The sequence below is a fragment of the Prinia subflava genome, chromosome 3 (genome assembly GCF_021018805.1).
Source record: "Prinia subflava isolate CZ2003 ecotype Zambia chromosome 3, Cam_Psub_1.2, whole genome shotgun sequence".
Lineage (NCBI taxonomy): Eukaryota > Metazoa > Chordata > Aves > Passeriformes > Cisticolidae > Prinia > Prinia subflava.
This window is the reverse complement of record NC_086249.1, coordinates 3,796,540-3,822,664: the sequence shown is the minus strand read 5'-3', so window position 1 is coordinate 3,822,664 and position 26,125 is coordinate 3,796,540. Positions and strand designations below refer to the sequence as shown.

The 26,125-nt window shown below is 40.5% G+C and overlaps 1 protein-coding gene across 11 annotated transcripts in view; it reads right to left on the bottom strand.

Moving 5' to 3' along the window:
• Positions 1 to 1,908: 1,908 nt before the first annotated feature.
• Positions 1,909 to 26,125, bottom strand: part of BBX (BBX high mobility group box domain containing) — a 132,067-nt gene continuing 107,850 nt past the window's right edge. For 10 of the 11 annotated variants that reach the window (XM_063393802.1, XM_063393803.1, XM_063393804.1 and 7 more), the window contains 6 exons: positions 24,626 to 25,544; positions 23,607 to 23,745; positions 20,293 to 20,441; positions 5,949 to 6,146; positions 5,078 to 5,270; positions 1,909 to 2,406 (listed from right to left, as the gene is read on the bottom strand). In XM_063393802.1, the coding sequence (XP_063249872.1) occupies positions 2,319 to 2,406; positions 5,078 to 5,270; positions 5,949 to 6,146; positions 20,293 to 20,441; positions 23,607 to 23,745; positions 24,626 to 25,544 (1,686 nt within the window). In that variant the 3' untranslated portion in view covers positions 1,909 to 2,318. The remainder of the gene's footprint in view (positions 2,407 to 5,077; positions 5,271 to 5,948; positions 6,147 to 20,292; positions 20,442 to 23,606; positions 23,746 to 24,625; positions 25,545 to 26,125) is intronic. The other variant, XM_063393806.1, reaches the window with a different exon arrangement.

The following is a 26,125-nucleotide window of genomic DNA, read 5'->3' as shown; positions in this document are numbered from 1 at the left end:
GTCATATCCAGTAAACTGACCCAACCCTACCCCCTCTCTAAGGGAAAGTCAAGGAAAAGCAGATCAAGTAAGATATTAATTAATATAGAAAAAAGTAATTTTCTGTTTCTTTTAAAAAAGGTACCATTAATATACAGAAATATCTCAAGGAACAATATTGAAATTTAAATTGAGGAAGGATGGGGTGCTTTGACAAAAATATATCTACTCTAAAGGTTTCTAGAGAAATAAGTTAGTACCATTGTCAACGTGAACGGCCTGCACTGTAACATATTTGGATTTCAGCTAATTATAAAGTGGTCCAAAACTCCAACAGCCACCCTGCTGTGACCCACAAGTCTTTTAAGCTTTTCCTGTCTTGTTAAAATAACTTATAAAAATTTAATAAAATCTTATTTAAAATACCACCATAGGCTGCAATGGCATTCTAGGGGCTCTTAGATATTTATTCACCTGAATTTTTAGAAAAGCCTTTTCACTGACTCATTGGTTTGTAAATTTTGTTGTTCTTCTGTTGTTCCCTTCTTTCAACACATGCATCCTCGATGGTGCTCTTTCAGTGACACTTCCCCAGCTACCTGCCTTTTGTCAGACCTTTAATCCTTTCTTAAAACTCTTGTGGTACATTGTATATTGTTGCCTGACACTGAACCAGAAACTTTCACTTAACTACAACAATGAAAGGCTAAACCTAGCAAGCATTAATAGTTACTGTCCATATGGCTATTACATCAAATTAGTTACAAAATAACCCCAAAACACATTATCAATTCAGTCAAGTATAAATAAGAATGCCTGATAGAATGATGTAAACTCGCATCATTTAAAGACTTAATTCAAAGAACTTCAAACTCAATCTAATACTATCAAAAGTTCAGCTGGCATGACGAAGACTAATAGAAAATTATTGCTGGAGTCCAATTTGGTAAATTGTTGTGCTACAATGCAGAAAGTAGGGAAACATCTTGTGCTATAGAAGAAGTACCCTGTTGAATTTGTAGCTTTAGATCAATTACTAGTGATCATTTTGCATCTATTGGTAGGAATCAATGCTTGGCTATACAATAGTGTAAGTCAGAACAGTGACGGTAACAGGCCAAGTGATACACTTGGCCTGCTTTTGGGATGTATTTATGAGAGCAAAACACAAAAATTCAACATAAGCACAGACAGAAACTGGCAGATGGATCTGTTTGGTAGTCAGATTTCAGTCAAACACTACTCTTCAGTTGTAGTTTAACTGTATACAGCTTTCCATTTCACCAACACAAACCATAATTGGCCCTTTATGCAAACTCTGAAGGTGATTTGGACTGTGCATAGTAACTGCAACAATGCCAGTGTCTGTAAAATGTAAAAGGTATGTGTATTGGTGTACACTGTATTGAAAAGTCATGGTTTTAAGTTTTTCAGAACTGTGAAATAATACTAAGGTCACTTTTGAAAAACGCATTTGCAGTACTTTTTGTTTACAGGAAAGTTTCACCAAGTCCCTCAGATATCTATGCAAAAATAAAGGAACCCTCCAAGGCGTGAAAGACAAGTCAGTTATCTGCAGTATTTTCTTTTCCATACACCACTCCTTTTTCTAATGCACATCATCCTGGTTATTCAAAGCTAAATTAAAAAGAAACAAACCCAAACGTAGCCTGTCAGAACTTCTCCCAGTAAACTCTACCACTCTGGTGGCAAATATAAAAGTGCAGAACATCTGGACCACGTGGCTGCCCAAACACCGCTAACAATGGTACATCTGTCCAGGCTGCCTTGAGTTCTCTGGAACAGGTTTTAAATTCATTCTACAATATAAACGTAGGCATAACCTATTAATATAAACCATCATAGAACTTAAATCTTCATGTACAAAAATGACTAAGAATATCTAATAGTAACTAGTGCAGTGCGTCAGTGTTTTTTTTTTTCTTTTTCATTTAGAATAACTAGGTATTATATGAAACTAGTTGTCGTACTCTCTGGTTGGTAAAAGAGATGCTGTGTGAGCTAACAGTAAAGGCAGCCTTTTTCACACCAACCACCTGTTTACTGTTTAAAAGCCTTCAATAGAAAGCAAGCTCTGGGATCATTCCACTCCATTTCAGTTCATTAATAGACAATATCACTCTCCTACATACTGGGTTCCAATTTGAGGACCTGGCCCATGTTGCTAACGTCTGGCTTCCAGTGAATTCTGGGCCACTCAGAGCAATAAGCACTTTATTGCAGTCTCTAGTTCCATCATATGGACTGACTAGCTTCCCTTGGTAAAGACAAGGCTAGGATATTAGGAAAAGCACAATGTTTTACAATAAAGTGGAGCTTCACTGGTCAGCGCAGGAAATAAGCACTGGAGCCTGAGACATTTCATTTGGCTGTCCATCATGTGGGAGAGGTGTGGCCCTCTGACTTCTGCAAAAGAAGAAAAGAAAATCCACCCGTCAATACTTGGAGCACAGGAGGTGCTGTTAGCAGAGCAGAAGGGACAGAAGCTGCAGCTGTACGGTTCAGCACCCGACACTGCAGCAGGGTAACTCCTCCCTGCCACAGCTGCTCACATACCCTGCTTACGTGTGCTTTCAGAAGTGTCCCCTGATAACTTCATCACAATGCAAAGGCAAGAAAAAACAAGATGTGATGGTATTTGACTACACAAAGCAAAATCCACAGCATAAGAGTAAGTTAAGAGCGTGCAAGTGTTGCGATTCATTTTGCAAGGGAGCTGCTGCAGCCCTCACAAGCAGAGCATACAGCATGTGTGGCAAAAGAAGGGAAATGCACAGAGGCACAGATCACGTTAGTGTCAGTCAACAGACAGCTTTTAAGCAATATGGAAATACACTCATCAGCAGAGTTGCACTGGGCTTTCTGCATGTTACGTGACTGCATCAGCCTAGCACATCTCTTCCATTACTACAGCAGTGTTAATTTACAAATAATCCCCTGGCACAGTGTATCATAAAAATAAACTGTGCCAGAATTATGTGCTGGAAATCAACATCAGTCATGGTACCAAATGGACTTGAGGGAACGCCTTTGCAGTTTGCCTTCTAAAATACATACACCAAGCATGCCACTGCCTGTTATTTACTCCCATAGGTGAGGTTCTATTTGTGTTAACAGTATTTGTCATAGGTAGCAATGAAAATCTGGGGCCTGCTTCTTATTTACACCAGGGCTGCTTTACCTCACTCTGGCTCAGCTAAGACCCCCAAGAGAAACCCCCAGCAGAGGTACCCATGTGCTTCACACAACTGGGGTGCAATGAAGTGGCCTTGGCACAAAATGCAGCTCAGACTCAAGAGTGCTTAACCAGGGCATGCACAAGGTAGGTAAAACTAAGCAGAAGACTTCAAATGAAAACCACGCTGCTAGAAGGATTCCATGTCCCAAGACTGTATGAAACTATTTAATAAATTAAATTCAGACATTGAAGAAACACATCAAGCAAACCTCCAATTCCTTTCTTCACATTTCTGGCTATTTGAAAATAAAGTGAGTTACAAAAAGTAACAACAGTTGACAGAGTAGAAAACAGAGAAGCATCTAGCCCGTAAGATTTAGGATTCTGTTTTGACTTCCATTTGCCAAGTCTGTGACAGACTTTGGTTAACTTTCCACTGGAAGAGTCCCCTCTGTTGTCATTTCACTTCCCTCAGGGTCATTACAAACTGGTATTTCCAACAGTAGTGGGATATTTGCCCATTTGGTGTTTCCAGGCCTTATGAAAGGTGCTGCACTGCTCGAGCTACATAATGACATGATAAACAATGGGATTCAAAGAGAAAGACCCAAGCATAAAGCTCTGCAAAACATTAGCTCGCTTCAACAAGGACAAGAGGAGGACAAGAACGCTTAAGAGGCACAAGAAGGAAAAACCACAGCAGAGCAAATCCTGTTGCTTTTGTGCATTTCTGGTCAGTGTTAATGGCAGTCAGTGAAACCACAATGGTGTGAATGAGAGTAGAGCTTGGCACAGCACTTCCACAAGTCCCATTTTATAGCTTATGATGACAGACAGGCTGACTGCAGCATGAAATCACTTCCAACCCAAAACAGTGCTGCTTAACCAAGACAACAGCTTCTGCAGAGAGGAACCAGCAGATCTATTTCTTGTAGGGTTCCTGAGCTTCTAAAAAGCCTTTGAGCATTTGATGTGCAGTCTGAACACTGGGTTCATCACTGGGGCCCATGAGTGGAACGGTTAATTGAAGCTGTGAATAGTTTCATGAACTGCTGCCTTGAGGAGTTGCTTAGGCAGCCAGGAATCTGTTAAATGGCATCTGCAGACACTGTGATGGTTTCAAACTGGCCCAATGCTTCCTCAATGAGTTTCCACTGCAGGAGAGGATGGGTGTTTCATACCCAGTATGTTCCATGAAAGAACAACACTGGATAATCAAGAGTCAGAGAGGACATGCTCTCTTTGGTTTATTCCCATCAGGTCTGACCATGCTGAACTGATTCATAAGCCCTAAGTAACCTGGCACATTCTCCACCTTATCTGTATTGATGGCCTACACAACAGCTGAGAGGACCAACCCAAACTACCCTGGCTTTCCATCACCCGGAGTTGCTCTGCCTCATGCTACTCTGCAGATGCTTTGCCTTCTACACAGCAAAGCACAAGAGTGAGAATAACAAGTTAGCTTTCCTCAGCCTTGTTCAGCATAAAAAATTCATCTCAAAAGGTATGAAATTCTCTCTACCATCTTAGGTTTTAGGCCACTGGAAAATGCAAATCAGCATGCAGTAGCTATTTAAATCTGCTATTATCTGACAAATAGCATCTGATAATTCTCAATCATTAGGATCTCAAGGAACATATGAACCTGTTTACGTACAAAAATTGGTAGGTGAGCTTACTGAGAAGGATCATTTTACTAACTCCTAAGCAGATTACACTGTCATTTAGGTGAAGATTTAACACTACTAAGCAAGTGGGGTAAAGCAGACATTCATAGAAAGCTGTGGAAGAGGAAACGCAGGCCAAATTGAACAGTCTGCTATTCACGTGCTTTCTGAGCAAGCTGTCAGCCACATACTATTTACTTAAGACAACAAGAAGAAATGAAAACCATACCTGTGTACATTTTCCATGGCTGCTACTTCTGCCAGAGCAGCTAAGCTAAAAAATGCAGACACCGCTGGCATATCTGACGTAATACTATGATTTTCTTCTGTCTCTGTGTTTCTGGAGCATTCACTGTTGCAATCTGTTTCTGCACTTGATGATTTTTGGAGAGTACTTTGTGGCAGCTCTTTTGGCTTCTCCTCTGCAAAGAAAGTTAAGCGTGCAGATGTAGTCCATAAATTCACTGCAGCCTGTGGATATGCTGACTAGCCTGGTGTTAACAGAACCTTTATCCTCAGGACTTTGATTCTGCCAGTGTCATCGGATTCATGCTGTAACCTCTTCTGACTCAAGCTGCTGGGTCAGGAGCACACTACTAAGGTTTACGAAGCATTTTACTGATTTTGTATTCAACTGAATTTGATCTTTTAGGTCAGGCAAGAGAGCTTGTGTGTATGTTTTCGATACAGTAGTCCTGAAATATTTGCTTACTGGAGAACTCCAACAAGGACTCTGGCATTAACTGTCATATTATGGAATTCAGTTTTACAACCTATAACCAGATGCAGTGTAATCTCTTTGCTGGACTGGAAACAAATTATAAAGGTAACTATTTTCCATTTCTCTCTGCATCAGTTAACAGTTCTGAGAGCGAAATACCCAGTGAGAAAAGAGAAATTTGATCATTCAAACAAAAGGAGTTGGCCATTATGGACTCAGTGATTTCCCAGTTGGTTGATACCTGTACTTTAAATAATGACTATCCTAAGCATGTATGAAAAGAAGCTAATTTAAAAACACTGCCCTGATAGGTTGCTTGTACCCTCAAACCTTCTCCAACCACTCAGTTTTAATAAAATTTTAGCTCCAATTTCCTTACCCAGTGTCCCTGCTGCTGGTGACACTCGCCCGTCTGCTGTTCGGACAAGATGCGTGATCTTAGTTTTCCTTGCTTTCCTTTTCTGGCTGCCAACTAAAGGCTCGTGCATCATTGCTGGCTCTGGAGTGTTTAGGGAAGATATAGAAATTTTATTCTTCCAGGCTGACTCACTGGAATTTCTGTCTTCTAATAGTATGGCTGAAAGAGAATAAAAATGCAACTTTAGATATAGAATAATTCAGCCACAAGCAATGCTCATTTACCACTTTGCATCTATCAGCATAAAACCCAGGTAGTCAGAGCATAACCCATGGCAAGACATGATCTGAATGCCACAGATGTTTGCAGGGAAGTAACAAAATCCACCTTAAAGACATACTGAAGGTTCAAGTTTCTAATATTTGCAAAGAAAACAGTGAGATTGGCAGGGGCACTTCAGTGGGAGCAGGGTATTGCTCTGTGTAAAACATCCTGCAACAGAAGATGTCAGCAAGTGGCTAAGAGACAAAATATATTTAAGGAACAACAGGGGTCCTCACGTAAGCCCATCTTAGCTCACACACAGACTGACAAGCAGAATTCAGCAATTCCTGACTAAAACCCAGTCTCACCTCTTTAGTCACTCTACATCAACTCCTCTAAAAAAGGGAAATACTAGCTTCTACAAAATAACAAACCCTAAAAAACACCCCAAAGCAGCAAATACAAAAGCAGAGAACTGGATCGCAGCTGAAGACAAACATACTAAAAAAAGAAAGTAAGCATGGGATAGAATACCATGACAGAAATACTACCCACATAAAGTCAGAGAATGAGAAAGGAACAGTTTAGATCTTTGTTAGCATCTCCAGTGTTGGTGTTCTGAAGTAGCCTTTTACCCCAAACTGGAACATGATCCCAAATTTTCACTTGACTAAAGAGTTTACTTTAATCTTGTTCACAAAGAAATTGGTCAGACAGCAATCACAAAACATATTTAAGCTTCCAAAGTCTGAGCTCAGTGCCTAGTAGTCAATTGTCTGCAATTTGCATTGATTCAACAAGCTCTTCTGCTGATCCCATGGGTTATCACTAGTCCATCAAGGCGATGTGTGACAGCTTTTTCCCTCCTGTGATGAAAGTGTTATGAAGCCTGTCCCATCTGTGATCACTGTCAGCTAGGGTTAGAAAGAGGTTACAGGTAGCAAATGGAATTTTTTACAGATGTCTGTCTAACCTGTTTTGAAATTGGGAACACTTATGATACCTGCACCAAGTTCTTGAGGCCTGCACCTCATCTCCCCTGCTGCATTTTCAACTCATTATTTTCTTTACTACTTTTCTTTACCTGTCAGGTTATACCCCACCTCTTTGCAACAGTCCTTGATGTATCTTCCACAGCTGTTACTGTGCTACAGTTAGCTTACTCTTCCCTCCTGTTTCTTTTAATCTTTCTCCCCATTTTAAAGACTCGTTTAACAAGACACATTTGTCACTTTTTGGGTGACAAAGCAAAAATTACACACACGGAACTGAAGCTGAAGTGCAAACTGCTCTTTCAGAAGGGCTAAGAACTGAACAATTCCAGTTGTTCTCCTGCACTGAGGTTGGTGGTGTCACACAGCAGCACCCAGCCCCACAAACTGTGCACAACAGCCAAACAGTCTGCATGGCCTTTGCCTTCTTTCACATTAGTGTCTATTTCTGTTTATTGCTAGTTTTATAGATTTAATGAACTTTCTATTCAAAGATATAGCTAATAAAACCTTTATCTTTTGCTGGCTTCTTTAATTGTTCATTGTGTGAGGATGTGGACTAGATTAAGAGAATAGCTGTAACATATTTCATCTTGTTAGCAGTTGCGCTTTGCTCTTCTGTTTGAGTGGGAAGGACCTCTTAATGTTTTATTGTCTAGGACTACAATGAGATCTAGCACATATGTGCAAAAACATTTGAAACTTTAACTTTTTTATGACCTTAATTTACCCATGTTCTCTTGCAAATCATTTTCAAACTTGTGAATGTTCTTTATTCAGAAAAAAAGCACACAGCTTCAACTAGCATTTTGAAGTGTTTAGCTCTAGCAGCCAACCCTTTCAGAGCAGAGCTTTGCTGTAAAACATTTTTTTGTTAAGAGTGCTCAAGAGAAAGCACAGGAAAAGATCCACCCTGTAATGGTCCAATTAAATAGAAGCACCAATGACTGCAAATGTGACTTTCAAGAAACTCAGCTGGGCCAACAGTGAGATGTTCAGATAAGCTTTGTGCATCGAGACCAGGATCTTAATTGGAATATATAATTAAATAGGCAACTTTCTCTCCAGATTTCTTATTTGGGAATTCATAAGTGTTGATTATATTTTAATGTAGTCTGTGGTCTGGTTGTAGTTCAATACTATCTGTTAATTCTGATTTGCTCTAATTAGCACTTTGATACTGCTGTCTACTTCTAGCTTGACTGAGTTTATAATGCTTTTAATCATAGTACTACAATTCATTTTTTTTTACATTTAATAAAAAAATCAAGACATGATTTCAAACAATGAACAACATATAGCCTTGATTTGGTATGTGTTTAATTACATGTGTTGCATGTCAGGTCACTAGAAATCAACTTGATTCATCACTACAGCTCAGGGTTCCCTTTTACTTTTTTCTTTCTCATATCGGATGTGTCAAAATAAAAAGAGAAAAAAAAAACCCCTTGCAAGGTAAAATAGGCAATAGTGGAAGACATAAGGAGTACGTGATGTTGGCATGTTTGACTAAGAAACAGCAGAAGGTGGCTGTAAAAATTCCGATGCAGTAAGTATATTCCTTCTCCATGTTTTTATACTGTTTTACATTCCCTTTCCAAGTTTTTTTTTTATTCCTTGAAATGAGACTTAAAAGTTGTCTACTTTCCTTTTCTCCTCTAGCTCTAAAAGAAGCTCTTTATCACTTCAACATAACATTGCTGCCATACAGTCTTGAAGAAGGAAGGATTGAAGGTGAACAATGAGTATTTTGTATGTGTGGGGGTGCACAGTCAGTGTTGAAGGGAAGAGCATCTTTTTCTCTTCTCTAATAGTCTTAGTGGACACTGGGTTTAGCAATCATTTCACTGACTTCTTTACAGAGTATTACTCAAGTAGACGTAAAACGTAACTTGGAAATCGCACGAAAACTTCATTAACAAGACCCTTTGCCCTCACCTCTAGAGGAGAAAGGAGACCATGTTTCAACAACTCTACATCTAAACTATGTGCTCCTGCACCTCCTTCAAGAGGAACAGCATCCCACTGCTTCAAGTGACAAAGGTATATCCATACAGATGCTCCAAATCAGGACCTGGTTCTGTTCTGCAGGGAGGATAGGGCTAGCCAGATTTAATTCCCTGTAGTTTTCTTTAATCTATTCCATGCTGTCCTGCATGCAAGAGCTGTCCCATGAGGAGCTCAGGTAGTTTTCAGAGGAACATTCTCTAGCCATGAAATGAGGTTCTGCAGTTACTGTGCAGTCCTGTCAACAGGCAGTTGCATGCTCACCTCTCCATGACAGTGGCATGGCCAGAACTCCTGGGTTATTTTTGGAAGCAGAGAACATGGCATGAAGGTGTGAGCCTTTAGGCATGCCTACAACACCACAGTGGCAGAAATGACTCTGAGAGAGACATATCCAGGTCTATGCCAGATGGTTTCCTCAGCTAGTTTTGTTAAAGGTTTGCACTGATAGTTTATCCAATTCTGCAGGCATGCAGAGTACATGTAGTCCTTGTTTCCCCTCTATCTTTCTGAACAAGAAAAATGAAGTGAACTGACTCAGTACACCACAGCTCTTCAGACCAAATCCCAACAAAACACAGACTTGAAAGAATTTCTTTAGTGATGCTTGTTATGAGAGAGAGCTGCAGAAGTTTAACCACACTAAGTGGAGAACAAATGTTCTGTGGGTATAAGCATGCTGGTATGAAGGAAGAAAGGTGGGCTGTAATGATTTAATTGTCTTTATGAAGTTAAACACTGAAAATCTAGCCAGATAGAGCGTAGCATCAAGTCACCAGTGTCTACAGAACCACTTCACCAAGGAAGTGATGCCAAACAGACTGACCTGGCAGAAATTCCAGCTCTTCTGACAACAGGACACTTCTACAATCCTGCTTTGGGGCCACACAGCAGCACACAGAGATGCAGCAAGGACTGGGGACTAACAAGCAGAGATACCAAGCAGCAGATGGTCAAGCCAGCTGTAGGAGACAACCGCCTGGGCGGGGAGCTCTGCTGCAGGAGCCTGTGCTGATCCAGCCCTCCTCCAGCCAGAATGGTTGCCAAAGGCACAGAGCTACTGGCTCCCTCTGGGCTGCAAGCCTCACAAAACAGGACTCTGATGTGTGTGGGAGAGCTGCTGTAGGAGTGGGTGCAGGGACAGGGCTGCTTCATGCGTGAGCTGATGCTGAGACCAGTGTATGTGCTCATCCTCTCTTCTCCCCTGCCCATGCCAAGGTCAATGTCACAGCTGGCTGTTACACAGAGCATGCAAGAAAGAGCCTCAGCACAGCTCACCAAGTGTACCTGCAAGGAGGCAATTGCTGTGACTTGGTATTTTAAGTACTGCTTCCCATCAGAAAGCCTTGTTGGTGTGGTAGAAAAATAAAACTCTCAGATGAGTGTTAACTTCCCCAAGCAGGCATGGGTCCAGCTGTGCTTCTGTCGGCCTTCCTAATGAAGAGATCTATCTCTTGACATACTCAATTGCATTACTGTGTGCTCTCTAGCATTTCACTGGTGTTAACTGGGCTGTACCAGTATGCTCTATGAACAGTTGCAAACTCTTAATATGGTGACGTGCATTGGTCCTTCCGTGTACAATGTGGTCAAAATTCACTGAGATGTCCATACCAGAGACACACAGACAACACAATACAATCAAATATACCTGCCTTTACTGCACCTTCCCTCACTCCTAACACAGAGGCACAGTCACACACACTTTTGAAGCTGAAAAAACATGAAGCTAGCATGATCTCTGCTGACAGCAATCCTTCCAAGTGTCTCCTGTGCAGCTACGCAAAAATTCAAGCGCCTTCTTTCTGCAAAATTAACTTCATAAAAACCAAAACCGCACATTATGTAGACTTGTGACTCACTAGAAGTATAGATTAACCACCAAAAGGAGTAAAAATTCTCATTTATTGTTTGATCCACAAAATGCTCCAACAAATATTATCTGAACTGAAACGGAGATTCTGGGATTCCCATCTTAAATGCTGCAGAATATGGAACAGCTCAGCCACACAGTTTAGGGCCTGTTTTAGGAACTCCTGGATGGAGGAGGAAGATCTGTAGGCAGCACACGAGGGAGAGGCTGTCCAGCACCTGCCAAGGCCATGCCCACACTGCGCTTTGCTGATCAACACTTTGCTTTCAGTCACTACAGGGTACACTTCAGAGTAGGCAAGACTCCAAATTTTCTCCCCTCTGTAATTCAGGGGAAAATGCAGTTCCTCATCAATACAATCAAAGACATCCATTGCTTTTCCTCTATGATTTTATATGGGCTGTGTAAGGCTCCTAAGTTCCTCGTGTCTTTGCTTTAGTCTTGGGAGGAACTTAGCAAGCTGGCTCTGCCCCAGCAAATGCACAGACATATCTTTAATGTTTAGACACTCTGACATTATTTGCATGCTTAACGTCCAAGGATATGCCTCTGTGCTGTGCTGGAATGAGGCCAGGGTACTCAACACTTGGCAGGGTTGAATTTTTGATCATAGTGCACCTTTCACTTTGTATCAAAACACGCTGGCCTCTTTTAAACAAATGCAGGGTTTGACATTTTGTTTACCCACATTTTTATCTGCAGATTTTAAGGTAGTTATATTTTTTACTCTTTACTTAATCATCTATTAAACACTTTCTGTTTCTTTTCCCCCAGGAGAATTTAAACATCCATTTTTCTTAATAATTTGTCTACATGGTCTATTAATAATTCAGGAACAAAATCTGAATAATGCCAAATAAAGACTATGCAAATGTATGATGCCTTTTTACACCAACATGGAAGCAAGACAGTTACTTCTCATCAGCAACTCCCACAACATATTCGTTGTACAAATACAACAAGACAGAGCAAGTAATTTCAAATTATTTGCACCATGGAACGCAGAGGAGCAGGCACAGCCTATGTGGGAAAATAGTGCAGGTGCAACACAGATGACAGAAAACACAGCACCAGGAAAGGAGAGGAAATTACATCTCACTTCTTAGGAAGAGATACCAACCACAAAGGTAGCTGGGAAACTGGAGATAGGAACAACAATTTTATTATCTTAGAGATGAACATTGGTGGGGAAGAAATCAGACAAAATTAATGGAGTTAAGTAAGCAGAACCAGAGAGGCTTTTCCACACTACAAGAACAATGCAGGAGACAACATCACTGTGGAACAGTTAAGGAACAGCCTAAGCATGACTTTAATAGTGTGAGTAACACGATGGCAGAAGAAAAAGGGCCCAGTGAAGCAGGCTAAGCTATAATCCTGTACATACTGTCCACTTGAAAATGCCCCTCAGAGTTGTGCATCCGCAGTATGCAGGATTATAATGTAACAAGAAGATTTTAGAGAGCTAACAGTGGGTAGCGGGCAGACAAGGTCCAGGACATAACTTAAAAAACTGCAGAAGGTATTTTCAATATGAAGCAAACAGAAAGCCAGTTTAAGATTTCTACAGAGGCAGGGTTGGAGATTGGTACTTCTGAGATCTGCTGTAGAAACAAACACATCCTGACCAGGCTCTTACTTTGAACAGCTGCAAAGTTCCAGACAGCAAGAAATCACAGGAACAGGAGATGGGCACATGCACAAATGCTCTGGCAAAGTAATATGGTCACTGATACAGAACAATACAGATAAGAGTAACCTAAGGACTACAGAGCTGTGAGCTGTAGAAGATAGAAGTTTTCAGGGCCAACTGCAGAATTGCCATTGCTTTGTCAGCTCTGCCACATGGCATCCGGAACAGTGAAACTGTAATTAAAAGGAGATGCCAAGTAAAAACAAAAGAGTATCATCCTGGAGAAGGTAGTATCAACTGGAGCCAGGAGGCAATGGAATCATAGCAGACAGGGAAAATAAGGAACCAAAGTGATCAAAGACTAGAAAGCTGAGGTGTCTCTGTCTAGAAGCATTTCCCTGAGACTGAATTGAGAAAGAAGGCAGCTGAAAACCTTAATTAAGCAATGCACCAGTACCTGCATCCAGAACATTAAGCTTCTTTCTGTGCTTAAATTTGCTGACAAATTTGTGGAATAAGTTCTTTTTCTGAGACTGGAATGAACCTACAGACAACATTAATAATACATACTTTTAATTAGAAGCTTGAAAAAGAATACAATAGGCACAGAATGTATGGACTGTACAACCTCCCCTTGCTATAACACAAGCTGCAATTTGATGGGGAAGCACAAAACCTGACCTTCTGCCAGAAGGGGCTCTGGAGGCTTTGGCAAGCTGTAGTTCAACCCACCACCTTCCCAATGTTTAAGTGCATATAATGCATTTTGGGGAATGAAGCCCTTAGGAAAGCTTAGCCATACAATAAAACAGGGAATTTTCTTGCTTGTTTAAAGATATGCTCTATTTTGGACGTATACTGGGCTTGGCTGGCAGGAAGGAAACTTAACAGTGCTGGAAACACACCATGGTTTAGTTACTGCTGAGCAGTACAGAGCATCAAGATCTCTCTTTCTCACTTTGGCATCCCAGCAAGTAGGCTGAGGGTGTTCAAGGGAGGGGACATAGTTGGGACAGCTGACCCACACTGGCCAAGAGGCATTTCACACCATACTAAGCACATAACTGTGGACAAGGTTTTTTTGGAAGTTGTCCATTGCCTCAAGTACTGGCTGGCCATCAGTTTGTTAGTAGTGAGAGTGGGCTTTTACTTTACTTGTTTCCTCCCTCCAACTTATGAAACTGTCTTCTTCTTGTCCCAGGAGGTATTATTTCATGTTTTTGCCCTTCCTATTCTCTTCCACATTCCGCTGTGGGAGTGAGCAACAGGGTAGGATACTACTTACCAGCCAGGGCCAACCCACCACAGGATGCAACAGCCAGCACTGCCTTTCTGGTGACCAGAAATGAGATATACTAAGTGCAAAAGTAAAAGCTCCCAGAGGAGGAAGATGAGGTTATGTCCAGCTCATGGTATCATTCCTACTTTGCCAGCATAGTCTTTTCTAGGTGCAGTCAGAAGACATCTTGTGTGACATTGGACCACAAAATATGCCACTATCAGAGGTCATCAAGAAGTTAGCTTTTGCCTCATTAGGGGAGCAATCAGTGATATAACAGCAACATAGGCATAAGAGATGCATAATCTTCACACTGCAAAGCCATTTTTAGGAAGTTTACAGAAACTGAACTTCAAAATCCCATTTCCAATGACACATTGGACAAGTAAGTCTTTAGCCTAGTTCTTAACAGGCCAGCCCAAACAGAAATGAGATGCTGTGCATGTGACAAGATGCTTTATAGTCTAACAAGCAGATGTCCTTCCCATCTCTACCTCACCTGGAACAGGATTCTAACCACCAGAAATACTGGCCTTTTCCACTCCTCCTCATCCTTAAAAGGAACCAGACACACACATTGGCTACTGGGACACAACTGCAACCACACAGGAATGTGCATTCAGGATATATCTACATTATACATCTGCAAATTGCCATCTCAGACTCCATGTGCAAGGAGAGAAAAAATAAAGTGTGCAGCACATGAAAGAAGTATTTAGTCTTATGAAGTGAAAGCCGTTCATAGACATTAGGCTATCTCATCAATACTGAAAACTACTGAGAGAAAGCTAAAATCCAGCCCAAGGCAGGCATAGAAACTTTAAGATCTTGCACATGTTGGCTTTGTGGCTCACTGCTACTTCTTTTTTAATACACAAGAAATCAAAACTTAGTAGAAAGCTTAACAAACTTCCAAAAATCCAGAAGTCAAACAGCAAACTAAGTAAAGTCCAAGCAAGAGATCTCATCTTCGGCAACATCAGCTTGAAACAGCTTCACTAGAACCTGTTCAGAAAATATTAGAAAGTACAATAGAAGAGGCCATATTCACTCAAACTTTCTGAAGTGTTGTTCTTCAAGTTTTTACAACAGCTTCCTGAGTAGCAGGAAGGACTAGAGGACTAGTCTAGTGTCAGTGCAACAAAAATGTAAAGGAATGAAAAAGCTCAGAGAGCTTGAGCAAAAGCCTAAGTGAAAGAGCTAAGCTTTTCTTGATATCAAGCTCAAATACTTCATCCACATCAACAGAAACAAGTCTTCCCATCAGTTCCACAAGACAGAGGTACACAACTACCTGATTCTTGTGACATCTTTATTATTACTTTTTAATTTTTGCAGGTGCTTGGAAGAAGCAACATGTTACATATCACTGTATGTAGTTATCACATGTACATATCACATGTCTCAATTTCCACAGCTCAACCTGCATCAGACAAACCATTTCAATCACTATCACAGACAGCTGGCATCAGCAGCTCTAAGCAGAATAACTAAGACGAAAAACTCAGAAAAAGATGACAAGCATTGCACAGAGGGGGAACCCTGCCGTGTCTTTCATCTCTTTTTTCCCCATCAAAGGCATCTTTGTCATCAGCCTGTATCTGCAAAATGCCACTTTCACACATGGAAAATCCAAAGACTTTAGTAGGGCTGAAAGAAAAGCTGCCTTTCAGTAAGGAAACCTTCTATTTCCTTCCCTTTCAGCTGTTACTCCTGTGAGACAGCGCCCAGCAACATTTAGAATACCTCTGGCCATAAATACATTGGAAGAGAAGATGGACTAATAGCTAAATAAGTCAACAGTTCATAGCTGGACCTTACAGTGTAACTTCTGACTCCACAAGAAACTTCATCCACACCCTCTGCCTTAACAGCGCAGGCACAGTCACCATGTAGGAGTCGACAGGATGCCTGGCTGGGCTACAGCTGTCTCATGGAGACAACAGGCAAGTATTCCAAGACTTTCAACAAATGCCACTTGTGAACATTCAATCCAGAGAAAATCCATGACTGAAAAAACTAACCTAAAAGTCTTTCTGTTAGGCAATGGACCCTAGATTTCCTACTGAAAGCTGAAAAAATCCTTTTAATGTTAGTTTACTTGACATTGTTATACAGCCATCTTGCTCTATTAGAAATATTCTACACAGTTATTCCTCTCCCTAGCACCTTGGCAATTGCCACAGGATTTAATCCCTGGCTTGTCCATTGTGCTCACTGAGGGCGGTAGGGATTCCTCCTGGGAATTCTTGCTACAGCCAGTGGCAGCTGCTCAGGGAAGCAGCAGGCAAGAAAATGAACTGTAACTGCATTTCCCCCAAATTTCTGCGCATAGGGCTCCTCTGCTCTCAAAAAGTTCCCTGTTTTTGTTAAAGGATCTGATCAAACAGGACATTTCAACAAGATCCTACCAAAATCAGGACAAACAGTCTGTGCACTTCTGCATTTCTCAGAGGAAGGCGCTGTATTTTTAGGTCATGATCCTTGGAACATTACAGCATGAAATCTCCAAGCATCAAAAAAACCCCAGAGCTAAGACCAAGAGTATGCCACAAAGCAGCATCCATTTTAAGCTGATGCTTTCTTTCTAGTCCTAGAGGCCACAGACACCAAAAAAAAAAAAAAAAAAAAAAAAAAAAAAAAAAAAAAAAAAAAAAAAAAAAGTAGACAATCCCTTCCTCAAATTAAAGCACACTGTGCATTCCCCTCTTTCCCTTCCCAAAATGAAAGCTTTAGTGCCGTGCTTCGTGTGTAAGTGAGCATTTCTTCACAGTACAAAGCAGAAATAATGACTCTGCCTGTTGCTCACTTTTGCATACAAGCAGATTAGTGACTCACTGCAGACAGCTGACTTCTGCGTGGTGGGATGTTTTGGCACATATGCCATCGAAAAGAAGAAAAAAAGAGGAAACAGTCACAGCTCCAGTAAATGCCGGAGCAGGCCATCTGCACAGATTCAGTAGAGCTGTATTCTTCAGCCATTTTGTGACATGATTATTGTATATGCACATTCCCAGCTCAAAATGCTTGATGCGGATTTTGACAAAGATTTATGGCTCGTTCAGTCCTGCTCCCATTGAAGAAAGACCCCCAGTTACTTCAGTGGGAGCAGAATTTAGACAATTTGGAAACTGGGGAAAAAAATGCCTCTCATTTAAGAAAACATTCCAATTTTCTTTCATACATGTGGATGTGAAACATCTTTCATGTTGCAGGGTTCTTCAGGTGTTTCTATGTGAAAGAACTGGCTGAAGCGTGCACTGGACATGACAAGCACAACAGACGCAGTCAGTGGCCACCTGCCCTACTGGTTCTCCACCTTAGAGCAGGAAAACATCCTGAAAAACCTAGCTGTGCGGTTAGCTAACCTTCAAGCCTGTTGTAGGTATAGGCTAAGCACATTTGACAGAAAATCAATCCAGGACCATTCACTCCAAAATAAAACTTATTAAAGTATACAGTTACAGGAGGGGGTGGGGTGCAGAGAAACCCCAAACCAAACAAACAAAAACATTTCTCCATTTTTATTCACCCAACATCCTGGGGAAGGTTTCGAGTGCAGCACTCCAACATATTTTCTAAATTTTAAATGATTAGTAGACACTGTAGACTTCAAAAATTAGTTATTTGTGCTGAGTGAAAATGAGTATATAGTTTATGATCCTGCACACGCTCATTCAAAAAAAGCAGCACATTATTTCAAGGAGTGTTTACTTAAACATATCCCTGCTGATTTTTATCTGTTTTTGGAAACACCCAGAGTCCCCAAACACTTGTAGACACTATTTGTGCTGGACAAGTCTTCTAATTACCTGACAGAGACACAGCCAAGGAAAAGCCCCACAGCAGAAACAACTCCAGACAACACAGTAATGCAGAGCAGTGCAAAGTTAAGGTCTCCCACACCCCAACACAGTCACGCTCATAAGATTATATTGACCCTTCGTGGTTCATGCTCACTGCATAAAAATAGGATGCTACTTTTGTTTAATTCTAATGGTGTAAAAAAGCAGGACAATTCAGAAAACCCATAACCACATCAAACCACGCTCTATTATTTTGCACGACATGCCAGTTTCATTTCCTGCAGTACTTGCAGTAGCGCAGCACACAGACCTGCTTGTGCTACACTTTGGGAGGCCAGCGTTCTCTAAGAGTATTTATATTCATCACACTTCACCAGACAACAGCATGATGAGGCTCAATAGCCTGTCAGTACATCACAAATTAAATTGAGGATTTAACTTAATAAATGTTTGACTCAATTGGAACAAATCTCACCAAGCTTAGTAAGCTCGCTTGTACGCACTTTAGGTCAGATAATTTTAAAACCCAACTCACATCCTAGTTTTACACATCCCAAGAAAATAAAAGACATTTAAAATTGACCTACTGCCATGAAATATTTACTTTTTAGCAATCCTTCTTCTCCAAAAGAAAAATGGTTTGTTGGAAAGTTTTTCAACTACCTCTTGAGAGCTGACTGAACCTTGCTCTTCTGGGTGTTGGAATGACTGCCACAAAACTGTTAGCTTGCCCACCTGCAGTGTGTGGATTCAACATTTACTGGAATTAGAAGCAGGTATCACTAGCTCTGTCTGGATTTAGTTTAGGGGCTGTGGTTAGATGTTCACTAAAGAAAGTGCAGTGTTACTATCCGATATTCCTGCCCTGGGGCTGCTTGTTGCAACCCCACAGCTCAGTTGGTGGAAAAGTTCATGTGACTGTTTACCATCTGCTCAGTGCAAAGTCAGCTGGCTTAATTTAAAGAGCCCTTATTGTCAGCCAGAGGCAAACGCTCCATGACTGTCTCTGCAGGGCTGTGCCAAAGCTATTCAGATCAGGCTTGTAACCAGCCTGCAGTTATGTTTTTGACCTTCCCTTGAGACAAGGCCGAATATATTCCAAAGCTCTTTTAGTGATGCTAACAAAGATAAAAACTACGCTCTCCTGTATAAGCCCACCCGAAAGCAGAATGCAGTTCTGGCCTACCTGGCCTGAGGCAGAATTCTAGCCCACCATTCCCAAACATAGGGCCTGCAGAAGTTTTAAACATACAGACACTTGAACATGTAAATGCTGGTGCAAGAAATCCGATGAGCTGCTACTACAACTTCAATTGCTAGATCACTGTAGTTAAAGATTTTCTTCCCAACAGATGTTGCTTAATTACCAGTGTGTTCTCATACTGTAAAGCAATTCATTCACGCTTATTTAAGAAGTTCTGTCAAATACATACCATAAAACAAAATTAAAGGCAGCTAAGTCAGAACTAGCTTGGTATCAGCACAAGTCTAATTTTGCAAAGTGGCTGTTCCACATCTAATTACAAAAATCAATACCAAAATTGGCATGCACTAGAAAAGAACAGCTGCTCAATCCTGCACACTGTAATGTGATTATTTGTGAAGCATTCAAAAGGCATGGATCTAATCCAGGGTCACCTGGCTAAAACCGCCGTATTAGATCTTAAAACCTGTCAGTCAGTGGAACCACCATTGTTGCAGAAAAGGAAACCAACTTCACATTGCAAACTGTCCCTGATGAGGACCCTTTTGAGCATCCTTTTGTCTTGTGGAATTACTGGTACATAATTCCTTCATTTAGTGACGCTTCTATACTGTATATACGCATCAGTGTTACTGCCACAGTATAGAAGTAGTTTTATCCTACCACATTGTCACTTCTCTAACACCTCTGTGTCACAGGTTGTCTGTACAAAAAAATAGCCAAGTGTGTCATGAGTTTCTCCCTCCATGAGCCTCAGTAATGGAGTTGGGAATGGAACTGGTTCTCATGTTCTCACATTAGGACATTTTTGCTCAAAACATACAACAGAATTATGATCTTGCTAGAAGAAAAATTCCAGATGTTTCTTTCAGACATTTCTGGTATCTTATGTTTTAATTTACAGACCCTAAAACTACAGTGAAAGTACAACTGGCATAAAACTAAGCTTAGAAAAATGTCAAAATGTAACCTTTGATCATATGACCTTTTTTCCCCATTTTCTCCTGGGAAAACTTGTCAAATTCACTTACCTCACAAATATTCATGTTCTTGAAAAATTTTCTTGCTATAAGAAATACATTTTGTGTACAAACTCTACCCAGTTCTACTTATCATGAAAATCAGGAACCAAGAGTGAAAACATTAAGCCTAAAAACTAAACCAGACGAGAACCAACTAACTTCAGTGCTAGGAAATTTCTTTGACTTCAGATTTTTCACAGGTAACAGTAAAGTAAGAATGTATAAATTCCTGAGCTTGTCACAGCAATGCTGTTGTTTAAGAACATCCCATATTTGGCAATTTACCTTTGTTGGATTTTGGTAGTTCACATGAGCCGCTTCCAATCTTTCGCTTTTTCCTCGAAACAGCTGAATTTTTCCTGTCAAAGGTAATAGGACTGTATTGAGGGAGGCTGTTGAATTTCTTTGCAAATTCTTCTTCCAATTTTGCTAAGCTAAATAGGAAACAAAACCGTTCAAATTAAATGTAACTCTTTCTGGAGAAAAAAATATATTGTTTAAGAGCATGTGTGTGTAGACACACACCCTTTTACAGAGTGAGGGGAAAAACAGGTAAATGCACACACTGTAAACACCAAATCGGTATATATTAATCCAGCTTTGGAATGAGAATGTACATTTCTGATTCTGCATTTGTAACAGTGCAAATTGATTACCTTACTAGCGTATGTTAAAATTAGAAAAAAAAATAATCAATGTCCTACTGGTGACATTTAGCTCTGTTTGCTGCACAGATTTGTAAAAAAGATTTGTCTGTTCTGTTAAGAGGAATGAACAAAGACAATAAAACCAACAAATAAACCAATAAAATAACTTCACATAAAAGTTCTTATACCAGAATGAAAACAGCATTTCAAACCAGAAGAAGAATGTCAAACTAATCAGTCTTCTGTGGGTATTCTGAAACATGAAGCTTTGGGGCGGGAATTAGTTTTGTGTTTGTTCTGGGTGATTAGATTTCCTCCCCTCATAATTTATTTGCTGTGAGATGAAATATACAACTAGCTTATGCTTTCATGGAACCCAACACGCCTCATGCTGCTGCCCAACCTGAATGATTGTCAGCAGATCAACTACAATTCAAGAAATCCACAGACAAGGTGCGTGTTCCTAACAGCAGAAGAAAACAAAGCACTCAAAAGAGGACGGCACAGCAATTCCAGCTGTAATGACTACGCTGGCTTGCATAAGCACTCTGTTCCTGCAAATTTTTGCAGCCAGGCAGAACTAGAAATTGTGTTTTAGTAAAAGGCAGTGAACAGTTAGGCAGGTTATAAATAGCACTGTCAATGATAGGGGAACAATGACATTTTCCACTTGCTTTTAATTCTCCTTGCTATGAAAAACCTCAACTTGACAGAAGTTGGCATGAGTGTTGGAAGGATGGCCCTCATACACTTGGAAGTATCACAAGAAACATGGTAATTCTCTCTGCTTTTTGAAGCAGCACTTCAAACAAATTGCATTCTGAAAGCTTTGGTACACAGAAAGATACCTATGTTTTTCTCTGTAATTATTACTTCTCTCAATAAGCAACTTTCCATCTAAAATACAGCCATGGCTCTTTGCAGACCAGGTGCATGGTGGGATTTATTTGATTGTGTACACATGTTTTATTTTGGTTTTAAATCACAAAGGTATCTGACATCACTAGTGCTTGGTACTGCTATCTCTTCCTCTTCCAGGGGTGTTCCCTAACAACCACAAACCCATCGGAGTTTCTGCTCTGACAGCTGTCAGGCAATGCCACCCTCTGACTCAGCTCCTCTCCCACTGTCTGCTCCCACCCGCCTCAGCTCCTGCCCCGAGGGCATGTGAGGGGCTGCAGCTCGAATTGGGAAGGCCAAACCTCATCTGACAGTGCATGGGCTGCCATCCTGGCTAGTTTGTCTCACAATTTATAGCTTGTGAGACGTGCAGACAATGGGGAGCGCTGCTATCTCTACGTCAGCGATTAATTATTTAAAGCAATAAAAATCATCCACGCTGTCACGAATTTTAAGAGCCTCTCAGAAGCCTGGTTAGACACGTGTAGCTGAGCTGAGGTGTTCATGCTGCCAGCAGATACATGCAGGTAGAGCCCTGCCTGGCAAAGGAGTGAGCTGTACATGGGGAAAGCACACCTGACCCCGACCATCAGGGAAATGCAGGGAGCTACTGATGGGGAAGGGGAAAGGACACAGGAAAAATGACATAATTCTGAAGAGGTGAGGACCCTTTCACCAACACATACACAAAATGAGGCTGAAATGTGATGCTGAAGGGAGCAGAGGGAGTTAAGTAGAGCAGGTAGACGTAAAACCAGCTCTTCAAGTGGCCAGAAGGTCAGGTAATGCAATGAAAAGGGATATGGGATACCTTCTCCAGCACTTATGCTTCACAAATCCTTAATTCTGCCCTTACAGAGTTCACTAAATAATACTCATTAATGATGCAACTGAATAAAGATGAGAGATTGGAAAATATCTATTTCCTCATCCAGTCAGCTAATGAGGGTAGAACAGCACTGAATGAATGATTTAGACAATTTTCCTAGCTACTCTGAATAAATAATTTACAACAACTTTTTTTATGCTACAAGACATACTCAGTTTTCCCACCATTATGTGTGGAAAGTTTTCAATCTTTCAACTTAAACTTAAAAATATTTCCAAAACTTATATAAAGCTATAAAAATACAGAGTGTTTCATTTTTTCTTAACTATTCCAGTAAACAAGACCTAGGTATTCCCATTGATTTAATATCTTTGCTGAAAGTGAGCTGCAACTAGATGTCACATAGACTAGGTTGTAAAAAGGGTACTGTAAACCTGGAAAACCAAACATGTTATAATTTAAAGCATGAAATATGGAAAAACTCCCTCGTTTAAATTCATTTTCCCATCTGCAAGAATCTGCAAGTATGAATGGCTACCCAGATTTAACTACTGCATCTGCCACTAAATAAATCTGTAATACTCTTACAAAAATCATTACTTGTATACTAGAAAAGTACAGAAAAGTAATTTTGTGCAGCCTTGCTAAATTTTAATGCATCTATGCTCCTTAGATGTTTTTAAGATGCATTTAATTTCCTCATGGTGAACATAAGCAGTTGAAATATCTTTTCTCTACAACAGAAAAATGACATATTTATCATAATTATTTGCCAATATAAGAATATTGTTTACTATTCCTCTGTAAGCAATCTCTCCAAATGGGCAAAGAGATCTACTTTTTCTAGTCTAATCTGGTTTATGATGATTGAACGCCTACACAGAAATATAAATAGTGCTTGCAAAGTACTCTGAAAATGTAAGTAACCCTCTTCACCACTTTTTGAGCAGGTAAATACCGTGTGGTTTGTTTAGAACTGAGCAAATAACATCATTCAATTTCCCTTACAGTCATGTGAAACAGGGAAGTTCTCAAAGGAACTACTTTGCTATATAAATGACAGGTATTTAGAGCATGACTCAGTCCAACAGGGTTTTGTGTTTCAGGAATTGTGTTTATTTGGGTGTTCCATGCAGTTCACTTAGCTGCAGTGAGGAGGACTCACTCTTAAACTACTAGGCTGACCTAACTAAAACATCAAACAGTGTTAAGCCACAACTTACCCAAAAACAAACTCTTCCTTTGGCTTAGTCTTTTTCAGTTTTTTGTTCCCACTTGTCCCACTTGGGGAAAAGGCCCAGATTTCTTCATTCCAGCATCCTTCATGATCTGAGGAGTTACCTTTTCCTGAGCTTCTTTTTCCTGTGATGAAGGTAGAAAATTGTTTCCCATCTTTAGAAAAATGTTCCAAAACAAAGACTCAGAAACTCATGTACCCAGTCAGACTGCAAGTTATGAAGCCTGACCTTTTTGAAGGAAGTTACAAAACACTTTTCATTTTGAACCGGGCAATAATGATATTGACAACTATTCTGCATCCCCTGTCCTGTCTTTTCCTGGACTACCTCAACAGTCAGGATCTCTTAAGGTATAAAGAAGAAAACGATGAAGAGATATACAGTAATAAGCTTCCCTAAATTACAAACATCTTTCTTCTTTTCTGACTGTTCTAATTACACATATAAATCTACCAGTTGGAAAAACACATTTCCAGACATCTCACTAAAAGCTTCCAGAAATTATCTCAAATTTGTCCTTCCACAAGATAAAGGGTTCTCACTTACTGCCTACAGCAAAACTAACAACCAAAGCAAAACCAGAACACATTTGCTTCTTGCAGGATTGAGCACTATGCTCACAACCACAAGAGTTGTTTATATAGAAACAAGGTAATTGTTCAGGGTTACATACATCACTAGTCCTGCACACATCTATCAGCAGGCTAACAAATTAAACAACAAAGCCTTGGGTCAAGAAGTTAAAACTCAGATCACAGAAGATGAAAACAGAGCAGTTAGGAATTTGTGAGGTAAGCAGGAACACAGATCAAAAGACTTCAAAAGACCTGCCCTGGAACACGGAGTCCAGCCATTCCACCTTCTCTAGCATCTCAGGTGACCAGACACCACATTCCCACTGCACACTGCTTAAATGCCAGCTTAACATGGATTTTTGTTTTTCCTCCCACTCCAGGCACGCTTTTGCAGTTCATACTGTAAACAAAACACTCAAAGCCACCCACCTCTGTCCACATTAGCGCGCAGAGATGTGAGCATGCCCTCTGACACCAGAGTTTTATAAAGAGCACCTTTGCAAGATCTCTCCGATTTCCTGGAGCCACAGGTTTCTATCTTTTTAACACAGTCACTGTCCTCAGTTTTGACCTGCTCTGGTAAGCTCTGGGGTACCACCTCCTCTGTTGGGGTCAGTGGTTCCACTTTAATGTTATTGGAAGCCTCACACGGTACTTCCTTGCCGGCTTCAATACTAAGGAAATCGGGAGGTTTTGACTCTTTGGTGGTCTCCGTCGGTTTCTCCTTTGATGTTTTCTTCTCTTTCGATTTCACTTTTTTCTTTGGTGATTTTGTGTCCAACATGCTTCCCTTCACATTTGAGACAGGGCGGGATTTTTTGCGGGGAGTGTCCGCGAGTCTCTCAGTGGCACCCCAGTCCCCCTTGGCCACGGCTTCAATCGTGTACATTACACTTTCAATGTCCGACTCAGAGGACTGCCTCTTTTTACAAGATTTCTTGGGGGTGGATTTCTCATTTGTGTGGCGGTCCAACTTATTTTTTTTCTTTTTCTTCTTTATCTTTTCTGGCTTTAGCCCAAGGATAGTCATGTCACTCATGAAAAACTCTGGAGAACGGCACGTGTGATCCTTTGTGTTATCCTTTCTCTCAAAAGGACTGTTTTCCATTGCAAGACTAGTAAAATCTCTGCATTTTGCAGTTTCTGATTCCTCAGCTTTTGTTTCATCTGGGTTTCTCATTTTCTCTATCTCTGATTGTTCTACTTTTCCTTTACTGGAGTCTTTTAATGTTGTTTTCTCCAGTTCTACTTCCATGTCCTCTGAAACTTCCCCTTCCTCATCTTCCAGTGCTTCCACTTTTGTTTTCCCAGGTTCTTTCACTTTTACTCCTTCTGAAGCAAGGCACATCTAAAATAAGTTTAAAAACAGTCCCATGAAACAAACATCAACTGTTAACATTACTTTCTTATACTAACAGGAGCATTAAAGAGGGAATGTCTCTGGCCTTTTAGTTTAGGAAAGTAAACTTTGCTACAGAACAGTACTGAAAAACAGGCTGAAGCCCTGCTGAAACTGATGCAGTGGGATGAGGGCTAAGAGCTAGAATAAGGCTGGTGGGTTCTATTGCTCAAATAGAAAAAGACTCCAACTGATCTCAGCGGTGTTTCCTTTAAAGCTCTTTGTATAATCTGGAAACCCATCACTAAATACATTTCAGACTATCCAAAATGCAACACAACAGAGTTATCTCTGACTATTGCCACAGACAAGCTACTTGAAATCTCACATCCGTTTCCCCTTCAGCTTTCAAATGTCCCTAATACAATTCCTTTCTCCATTTTCCAAATGGCCTTGAAGGAGGGAGGGAAAAAACAAATCTCACTAACTGAGATTATTTTCTTTTACTTGTATGTAAGAAATAATTTGGAAGGTAGTACAAAAGCCTTCCAAATCTTTCTTCTCATGTCAGAGACTTATTTTGCAAAGAA